At 44.5% G+C, this 10,785-nt stretch overlaps 1 protein-coding gene across 1 annotated transcript; it reads right to left on the bottom strand.

The window, feature by feature from the left end:
- Window positions 1-1,769: 1,769 nt before the first annotated feature.
- On the bottom strand, window positions 1,770-5,511 carry LOC142496297 (uncharacterized). The gene has a single exon (XM_075603006.1). The coding sequence runs from the start codon at window positions 3,968-3,970 to the stop codon at window positions 2,129-2,131; it is 1,842 nt and encodes a 613-aa protein (XP_075459121.1). The 5' UTR covers window positions 3,971-5,511; the 3' UTR covers window positions 1,770-2,128.
- Window positions 5,512-10,785: the final 5,274 nt, after the last annotated feature.

The raw sequence follows: 10,785 nt of genomic DNA, 5'->3' as shown, positions 1-10,785 counted from the left end.
GAGGAGAATGATGAGAGGAGTGCATTAAGGGTCAAATACACTCTGCAGGAAAAGCACAATCTGTATCCGAGAGCAGCATAAAGAAGATGAGACGCAGCATTGGATGGAAATATGGACGTGTGAGGTTAGTACTGGACAGTACAGGAGGTAAAAGTGTTGTTTCGCAAACTGTACTGCACTGTGCCGCAAATTTTTTTCATTTCTTGTCATTACAGAGCGTACCCCATGATACGGGACGCAAACAAAATCAAAAGAGTGCTCCAGGCCCAGGCATGGATCGACAGCAGGGAGACTTTCCAGGATTGCATCTTCACTGATGAGTCTACTGTGTCGCTGGAGAGATTTGCACGATTTGCGTTCCACAAAAAAGGTCGCTTATCTTTGAAGCCGCGGCCAAAACACCCTGTGAAGCTGCATGTGTGGGGTGCCATCTCTAGGCGTGGACCGGGATGCATTGTCATCTTTGAAGGTAAAATGTATCAAATATAATGTCGCCTAATGCACTGTATTTGACTAGTGTTGCCTTACCGTATGCACTGTACTGTACTATTGTGCAGTTTTTTGAGCACTTTTCTTTTCTTGCTATAGGAATCATGAATAAAGCTTACTTCCAAGACAACATTGTGCCCGAGATAGTGCAATACATCACACGAGACTTCCCCAATGGTCACCGCTTCTACCAGGACAACGATCCCAAGCACACCGTGTCAACGGCGCATATCCTTGAGCGCGGCATCAACTGGGTGAAGACCCCAGCGGAGTAAGTGCAGTAGACCGTGTCCCATTTTTGTTCCCCACTGTTTTTAGCTCTTAAACCAATTGTCCTTTCTTTCCAATGACAGGTCGCCAGACTTCAATCCGATCGAAATGGTCTGGCATCAGCTGAAGACCATATCCGGAAAGTGGTGAAACCCTACAAAAAGGACGAGTTGTTGAAAGGCATACTGAGTTTTTGGAAGGATGTACACTGGCGACACACTTTATTCGAGCTCGGCTAGTCCCACGAATTCGGGTATACCCGGGTGTATTGAGGTTTGTGACTGTTTTCTGCCCGAGTGCATTGGGTTATTTTCCAGCCAGGGATTGAAGCATTTTATTCCCGCTGGCTGCAATACTGCACAGTATATATATATATATACTGCATTACAATTCATGAATTTATGCCATCTGGTAGACACGCGAAGCATTGCAGCCTATTAAATCCTAATCATTATCATTTAACAGATCAGCCGCCCATCAGCCAGGCATGAACCCAGGCTGGGAAGGCAAACGCAACGGGGCTTGTCAGAGGTGAGGAGCAGCGCATTCCAGGTATCTGCCAGGTACATACTGGGTATTTGCTCGAATAAAGTGTGTCGGTGCAGTACTCACCGTGGAACGCTGCAATAAATATATAGACCACATTGCCACTGTGTTGCCCATTGTCATCGTGCGTAATGGGCAAGCATCAGGAAAGTAGTACTGTGCTGTAGTTTTGTAAGTACAGTACAGTATGTTACAGGTAAGTAACGCACAGATTTTTTCTTTCCAGATAGTAAGAGTATACAGTAGTTAGTTTTTTCTTTACAGAGACAGAGTGTCACGGGAGACTCCTGTGGCGGGTAGGATCTCGGTGGCCGGAACAGCACGAGCGTAGTAGGGGTCACAAGCAGAGGTCCGAGGCAGGCGACAGGCAGCGAAGTCAGGTACAAGCAGGGATCCGAGGCAGGCGGCAGGCAGCGAAGTTAGGTACAAGCAGAGGTCGGCAACGAGGAGACTGGAACAGGACAGGCGGGGCAGGACAGGGACTAAGAACAGGGAGCAGGGACTGAGACCGGGGAGCAGGAATAACCAGGGACAAGCCAGATTACTAGCAAGGACCTTTACTGTGAGCAGACTACAATACAGGTACAGGTACAGGAAACAGGTCAGGATCAAAGACAGGCATGAGCATACTGTAGGAGTCTGACTAGCAAGCAAAGGCAAAAGCAACAGACAGGAAGCAAGCTATAAAGGACAGAGACAGGAGCAACAAGAAGACAGACAGACAGAGGAACCCAGAGCCAACAGAAGACAGCAGCACACCCAGTGGACAAGGAAGCTATGGCTAGGCAGGAGGTCTAGGCAATCCTGACATTACTCCCCCCTCTCAGGAGCGTTCTCCGGACGATCCTCCAGGCTCTTCCCGGAGGCCTTGATGAAACGGCGACTCAAGGTGACCCACCTCTGGTGGCTTGTCAGTGGGCAGAGGGTACTCTAGATCATTGTCGTGCACAATCTGGAAGTTCTTCACAGATGCGTGTGTGACACGCCCGTGGAAGTTGAACACGTAAGACTGAGTGTCATCATTCCACACGGGGGCCTTATTGTGCAGCTCGATGATGTTCTCTTGACACTTGTTCTGCCATTTAGACAGCAGGCTCTCCGAATCATTGTGTGGCTGGAAAGGGATGCGCTCGTGATTGAAATTCTTTCCGGGAATGAGAACCGCCATCTTCCGGGGACCCTTAAACCCGAGGACGTTAGTTTCATAGCAAATAGCCGCCAGTTCTTGCCGGGACGCTGCATTCTCTGACTGTCCCTGAGCCCTGGCTGGGCTAACACCGCGGTCAAACACTGTAAACTTGGTCCCCATTAGGTTGGATCGGAGTTTGCCAGTAAAACTGCCCGCCTCCCGGGACATGTCGGTCGGATCAATAGATATCAAGTAGTTGGATGTTTTACTCTTCTTTCTCTTCCTCCCAGCGAGAAGAAAGAGCTTGTGGTTTTCGTCCCGCTCCAGGTGCATGTAGTAGGTGGGGAACAGTCCTCGGTCCATCACTTTCTTGTCTCGGCTGATCCGACATCTGACGGTGACACCGCGTGGCGCGGGGCGCAGAACAAACTCCTTCAGGTCGCCCACTTCCCCCACGTCTCCAGGAGGACTGAGAGGGGATGTCTCTGTGGAACCAGAGTCTGAAAGAGACTTTCTGCTGGAGGCAGAACCGGGCCGTGCTCTCCCAGACCTCTCCTCCTCCAGCGAGGCTCTGGTTATGCTCAGTGTGACCTTCAGCTCCTCATGCTGTTCTTTGGGGACACACTGGGTACTCAAATACTCTTCCAGCATCTTTATCTTGTAGGCAGTCTGGAACCTTTCCTCCTGCAATACTCGCTGTCTCTCTTCAGCATTCACCCATCTCTCCTTGGCGTCCTGCAGATGTGCACGTAGTTCTCGCAGCTGACTCTGCAGCATATTCTCTGCCTGAGTGCGCCGCTCCAGGGAGACACGTTCCTCTTGCAGCACTCTCTCTGCATTCTGCAGTGCTGTCTGCATATCCAACTTTTCCTGGGCCAACTGCTTCTTCTCCTCTCCTAATTCATGGAGTTTCTTATCTCCTTCACTGACCTGGACACAGAGATTCTTGCACTTCTGGGTTACCATTTCAAAACTGCTATTTAATCCTTCGAAGATCTCTCTCAAAGAACGTAGTTCTATGTTGAAGTGGCAATTCTTCTCCTCAGAGGCTTCCAGTTTTGCGCCAACTTGAGCCATGAAATTCTGGTACTGCGCATTATCAGCATAGGCCTTCTCCAGCTTACTTGACAGGATTACCCTGTCCCTCTCCAACTGCTCTCTTTCTTTCTCCTGGAGAACACACTTAGCAATTGCTGAAGATAGACAGCTTTGTAGTGCAATCTTGGCCTCTTGCTCCTTATCTAAACGTTCATAAAGACAATCAATCGCTTTCTGTGCAGCTTGAAGCGTCTGAGTAGGAGCATCTTTCTTTTCTTCCACTATTTTTGGGCTACGTCTGTGAGTTGCCTTAAGCTGCAGCATATCTCTTTCATCAAATGCAGACTCTGAGGTTAAATTTTCATTCTTAATTCCTTCTGCAACTTCCACAGTAATGCCTCCCTTCTTCTTCTTCTTCTTCCTTGCTTTGAGAAGTTCTGAAGAATCAGTGGTACTGTGTTCACATTTACTGCTCAAGACTGTTTGAGTGGGAGCCATAATTAAACCACACTTCCCAAGACACCAGTAAAGAGGAAATGTGTTTTTAAAACAGAAGCATTAGAATGAACAACAGGAATATTAGACACAGAGAGACACAAGATAGGAGAGCTGACCCTTAAAGACTTTAACATCAGTCACAGAGATTATAAATGCAAGGAAAAAACATAGACAGAGAAACCTGCAGTTATATCTGAATCTTTAGGCATTAGGCATAGGGATATCATACAGACAGAGAAAACCTGCAGTTACATCTAAATCCTTATGCATCAGGCGTAGGGATATCATATAGACAAAGAAAACCTGCAGTTGAATCTGAAACTTTTGATATCAGGCATAGAAATATCATAGACAGCAGGAAACTAATCCAGAGTAAACTTGTAGTTAGATCTGAAACTTTTGACATAGGAATATCAGACAGAGAACCCTGCAGTCAAATCTGAAACCTTTGATATCAGGCGTAGGGATATCATATGTTGCAGAGAAACAAACTTTAGGGGAACTTGCAGGTAAACCTGAAACCTTAGAACCAATCATATGAAAAACTATAGATGCAAGAAAATCAAAGCATGCAGCAACAAAATAATGGGAGCACTTTTGTCTTTTGAAATGAAGACCCTGTGAACAGCAGTAAATCAAGGTAACCGTCCTAAATAGAAATGTGAGTCTGAAAATCTGCAGTGGCCCACCCACAATGCAGAGACAATTCTTGTCCAGGTAATGAAAGTCTCAAAATGGCAAAAACAGGTACTGCAGGGACGGGTCTTTTTTATAATAGGGAATTCTTCTCAGGGAGAAAGTGGCACAAAAAACCCTGCAGAAACCTTTGCAAAAATAAACATCTCAAAGAAAGCTGCAATAGTCGGTAGCAACAGTTCTAGTCTCAGAAAAAAATGTTTTTTCGTTATGAACGCAATAATTCTTGCAGAACACTTAGCAGCAACGACAAAAAAACCTTTCAAAATCCCAACTTGGATTTCCAAAAAAGAAACGAAAGTACTTATCTTCAACCATGCGGATGTGGTCTGCTGCAGCAGGCAGGAAAGGGTGCAGGCAGAAGAAGAATCTGTTCCAGCGAGATCCAGAAGTGGCCTTTGCTTTCTGTCACGGGAGACTCCTGTGGCGGGTAGGATCTCGGTGGCCGGAACAGCACGAGCGTAGTAGGGGTCACAAGCAGAGGTCCGAGGCAGGCGGCAGGCAGCGAAGTCAGGTACAAGCAGGGGTCCGAGGCAGGCGGCAGGCAGCGAAGTTAGGTACAAGCAGAGGTCGGCAACGAGGAGACTGGAACAGGACAGGCGGGGCAGGACAGGGACTAAGAACAGGGAGCAGGGACTGAGACCGGGGAGCAGGAATAACCAGGGACAAGCCAGATTACTAGCAAGGACCTTTACTGTGAGCAGACTACAATACAGGTACAGGTACAGGAAACAGGTCAGGATCAAAGACAGGCATGAGCATACTGTAGGAGTCTGACTAGCAAGCAAAGGCAAAAGCAACAGACAGGAAGCAAGCTATAAAGGACAGAGACAGGAGCAACAAGAAGACAGACAGACAGAGGAACCCAGAGCCAACAGAAGACAGCAGCACACCCAGTGGACAAGGAAGCTATGGCTAGGCAGGAGGTCTAGGCAATCCTGACACAGAGAGAGCAGCACCAGCCATTAGGTTACAGATACATAGAATTTAACAGTAGTCAGAGTATACAGTAGTTCCAGTATGGTATACAGTACACTAGTTGGACAGTACTACAGTAACTGCCTACTAACTGCCCCATTTTTTTTCTTTCCAGAGGATGCTGCACCAGCCACCTACTACAGTAGTTCTGCCATAATACAGTACAGTAACTGCACTAATTTTTGGTTTTCTTGTCGTTCCAGGAAAAACAGTGGCCTAGGGGGATGGGGGCGTTGTGTCCAGTCAAATCTGCTTGTACAGTCAAATGTACAGTATATAAACAGCAGCAATGATGTACACAAAACCTCTCCTCTCTCAATGAACTACTGTACTGCAGACAGAATGAGGAAAAGATAAAGAAAGACTAAAGAAAAATTAATTTTACAATACAGTATATACAGTACAGTACAGTATATTATACACTACATTACAGTACTGTACTGTATACTGTATACCTTAGTATTAACTAATATTCTTAGAAATGTGCATTACTCATGTTTCCCCATGTTTCACAAAGGTTTTCCAAATTCGAGAGGGGACTTTTGAAAGCATTACAGTACCATTCAAAGAACAGGCCTCTAAGGGTTGGGGGATGGTGTGATTAGACCCCAAAGACAACCCCCAAATATAGTACATAAAAAGCAAGCCACTTTAACTCCCTGTGCCCCATGCACCAAAAATGTTTTGTGGCAGGCAGAAGAATGTAATAAAGGCTGCAGAATGTATTATTGTGTATGGATGGTTAAAAAAAAGCAAGTCACTTTAACTCCCTTTGCCCCATGCACCAAAAATGTTTTGTTTTCTTGATGTTTTGAATTGCTGTGCACTTTAAATGTTTTAATATTGTAAATAACCAATAAAAGACGATGTTGAATTGCCTCACATTGTTTCCATCTGCTCCTTTGCCAGTGTAACAAATGTACTGTGTACTGTAGAGGCTTGCTGCACTGTTTTTTTACTGGCTGGTCGCGCAATTGGTGTAGGAACTACGGCAATTGGCGTGGGAACTAGGTCAATTGGCGTGGGAACTTTTGTTTTAGGGCACCTAGAAATAAAATTTATTTGGCCCCTAGATGTTAGGAACCCCCTCACTTGACCCCAACAGGGTCCGAGCAGTAATGGCGACGAGAAAGGGTCACACCGGCGAGGTGGGTCCTACAATTGAGCGCAAATGGCGGAGAAAGCTTTGAAGCGGCTAAGTCACAATGAGCAGAAAGCTGGAACCCAGAACTCCGGTTCTGTTCCAGCTAGAGGGCTCATATTCGGGCACCATGTAGTCCTAGTTGCGGCAGGATTGCATGGCAAATTGCGACCCTCTCGTGGCAACAGAACGGACTCAGGGTGATGTTAAATTTCAGGTTTCTGCCATTGACTTGCATGGCAGAAAAAAAGCCACTTTGGTAATGTGCTTTTAAACTGTCTTTTGGTACCTCCGGTTCCGGGGGTCTTGGGAGGCTGATATTTTGCCACTATGGCAAGGGTCCCCCCACATGGGGAACAGGTAAATTTCAACCCGCTGATACCCACAGAACGGGTTATTTTACATTATATTCATGCAATTGGCGTGGAAACTACTTAGGGCCTCGGTCAAGTTCACGGGCAATTGGCGTGGGAACTTCTGTTCTAGGGCACCTAGGAATAAAATTATTTTTGCCCATAGATTTAAGGCACTGTATACCACTGTACAGTATACTGTGGAAGACAAATAATGACACGATACTGAATACTGTATGTAGAATAAATGCATAGTTTTATTTAATCAGGGTTTATTACACAGTATACTGTATGGCCGGAAAACATCAGCATACAGTACAGTACAATATTATCCATCGAAAAAACCCCATTAGCCGTTTTCTTTTCTGAGGAAAAAAAAAGAAAAGTTTTAATGTACAGTACAGTAATGGTCAGCCCCCTAAAGAAGCACCCAGCCAGCCCCACCAAAATAATACGGCAACAAGACAGTACTCACCATAGAATTAAAATTCATTTCCCCCCAGATGTTAGGAACCCCCTCACCTACTGTACTTTAAAATAAATTAAATATGCAATTTTACTATTACTGCGCGCACACGCACAGACTGTGTACTGCAGGTTGAACCGCGAAGGTATTAGACTTCAGAGACAACAGCTCGCAAGCGCCCCCATGCGTTTTTACACGGCATTGCAATATTGCAGCCAGCCGGAATAAAATGCTTAAATCACAGCCGCGGAAATAACGCTATACAGCCCGGGAGAAAATGACACAAAACTGCACATCACCGGGATACTCTGAAATTCGCGGAGCTAGCCAAGTAAGAATAAATTTGGTCGCCAATGTACACTATGAGTAAAAATTGTTTTGATATATTTTTATTTTGCCGATGTTTGCGCAGAGAGAGTGGTGGATCTCTCTCTGCTGCAAACACATATCGGCAGAAATGGCGTATCGCCAGGTTATCGGAAGACAGGCTGTTTTATCACCGGCTCCCTGGCGTTTTGCTTTCGCAGTGGTTCGCCAGGGATTCGGCAGGGATTCGGCAGGGATTCGGCCCTTCCTGAATACTGCGAGGGCAAATCGCCAAAATCATGCCAATAGGGAAAACTTGTTGAGAGCCCTTTTTCGGCGCTTACTGCATAGAGCCCATTGTTAGAAAAGCACACTTATTAGTGCATACCCTTGGGTATTAAGTATAAAAGAAATAAGTCATAACCAATGTGGCTAAATAAACAGGTAGGGGAGGAAATGGACAAGAAGAGGATGGCGTTTAGATTCTTTAAGGAACGGAGACATCGTATCAGAATTATAAGGAATGTAACAAAAATTGCAAAAGGGCAATCAAATTAGCAAAAATGGATAATGAAAAAAGGATTGCAATAGAAAGTAAGGTCAACCCTAAAATGTCCTTTAAGTACCTTAATAACAAAAAAATGAGAAAAGAAAATATAGGACCTGTAAGAGATGTGTTCAGAGGTACATATAATGGAGACCGATTGTGGTGAAATTATATATTGGCTTTATTGAGCCTGGTCCTTAATGCAGGCAAAATATACAAAAACACAAAATAACAAACGCCTATCCCTGTGTAAGGTCTAACTTACTTTCCCATCCCTTTCTCCAAGGCTGGAGGGATAATCCCATTACCACCCTATTCCCCAAAGTCTCAAGAGATACCTTAAAGCAAGTGGCCCTTCATGTCAGTCTCTGGTAGGTTCCTGGGTCCCCTGTGTCCAAGAATATAGGTCTCTGGGTATCTTGATCTCTGCAAAGCCTTTCTGTTCAAGACCTCTGTGTGCAGGCTTCTCTGCTTTCCTCTTGTCAGCACCCTTATGTACTGAGGAAAAATCTCCCTCCTGTTTCTGGGAACAGGCTTTTTCATGGGGCTGTGATTAGGCAGGTTTAGTGGTTGATTGCAGGTGTGCAATTAACCAGCACACTGCTAGATTAGAGGCAAGGCTGTTAACAGGGATAAGACCCTGTTACAGGACCCTTTCAGTGTGAGATGGGTAGGCAGATTATTGGAGTTAAGGAAAAAGCAGAGGTATTAAACAAATTATTTGCCTCTGTGTTTACCAGGGAAGAATCAAGTTCAATAGTAGCGCCACAGGAGGAAGCCACAATCTCCATATTAATGACCAATTGGTTAACTGAGGAAGAAGTTCATAAGCGACTTGAAAAAATTAAAGTAAATAAGGCACCTGGCCATGATGGCAAACATCCAAGAGTTCTCAAGGAGTTAAGCTCAGTAATAGCAAAACCATTATATTAGATATTCAAGGACTCCATTTCCACAGGCTCAGTACCACAAGATTGGCGTAAAGCAAATATAGTGCCTATATTTAAAAAAGGAGCAATATCACAACCGGGGAATTATAGACCTGTAAGCCTGACTTCAATAGTGGGGAAATTACTTGAAGGTTTAATACGGGATAATATTCAGGAATACCCAATGGAAAACAAAATTATTAGTAATAGTCAGCATGGATTTATGAAGGATTGATCATGCCAAACTAACCTTATTTGTTTCTTTGAGGAGGTAAGTAGGAATTTAGACCAGGGTAAAGCAGTTGATGTGGTCTACTTAGATTTTGCAAAGGCTTTTGATACGGTTTCACACAAGAGGTTGGTGTACAAAGTAAAGAAAATTGGACTCAGTAATAATATATGCACCTGGATTGAAACTGGTTAAAGGACAGACAACAGAGGGTTGTCATAAATGGAACTTTTTAAGGTTGGACTAAAGTCGTGAGTGGAGTACCTCCGGGATCGGTACTGGGACCCCTGCTTTTTAACTTGTTTATTTATGACCTTGAGGTTGGCATCGAGAGCAAATGCTCCATCTTTGCTGATGATACTAAATTGTGTAAGGTAATAGAATCAGAGCAGGATGTCATTTCTCTTCAGAAGGACTTGGAGAGACTGGAAACGTGGGCAGGTAAATGGCAGATGAGGTTTAATACAGATAAATGTAAGGTTATGCATTTGGGATGCAAGAATAAAAAGGCGACTTACAAATTAAATGGGGATAAATTTGGGGAATCCTTGATGGAGAAGGATTTAGGAGTGCTTGTAGTCAGCAAGCTTAGCAATAGTGCCAAAGTCATGCAGTAGCTGCAAAGGCAAACAAGATCTTATCTTGCATCAAACGGGCAATGGATGGAAGACATAATTATGCCCCTTTACAAAGCATTAGTAAGACCACACCTTGAATATGGAGTACAATTTTTGGCACCAATCCTAAGAAAAGACATTATGGAACTAGAGAGAGTGCAGAGAAGAGCCACCAGAATAATAAAGGGGATGAACAATCTAACTTATGAGGAGAGACTAGCTAAATTCGATTTATTTACATTAGAAAAGAGGCGTCTAAGAGGTGATATGATAACTGTATACAAATATATTCGGGGACAATACAAGGAGCTTTCAAATGAACTGTTCATCCCAAGGGCAGAACAAAGGACTCGGGGGCATCCCTTAAGTTTGTAGGAAAGGAGATTTCACCAGCAACAAAGTAAAGAGTTCTTTACAGTAAGGGCAGTTAAAATGTTGAATTCATTACCCATGGAGACTGTGATGGCAGATAGAATAGAAAAAAAAAGGTTAGACATCTTTTTAGATAGGAAAGGTATTATAAACTACTATTGAACTTGATTCTTCCCTGGTA

This window comes from Ascaphus truei, chromosome 1 (assembly GCF_040206685.1).
Source record: "Ascaphus truei isolate aAscTru1 chromosome 1, aAscTru1.hap1, whole genome shotgun sequence".
Lineage (NCBI taxonomy): Eukaryota > Metazoa > Chordata > Amphibia > Anura > Ascaphidae > Ascaphus > Ascaphus truei.
This window is presented reverse-complemented; position numbering and strand designations above follow the sequence as displayed.

Bases quoted from the DNA above. Each gene is read 5' to 3' on its own strand.
- LOC142496297 (XM_075603006.1), bottom strand. From the start codon at position 3,970: ATGGCTCCCACTCAAACAGTCTTGAGCAGTAAATGTGAACACAGTACC.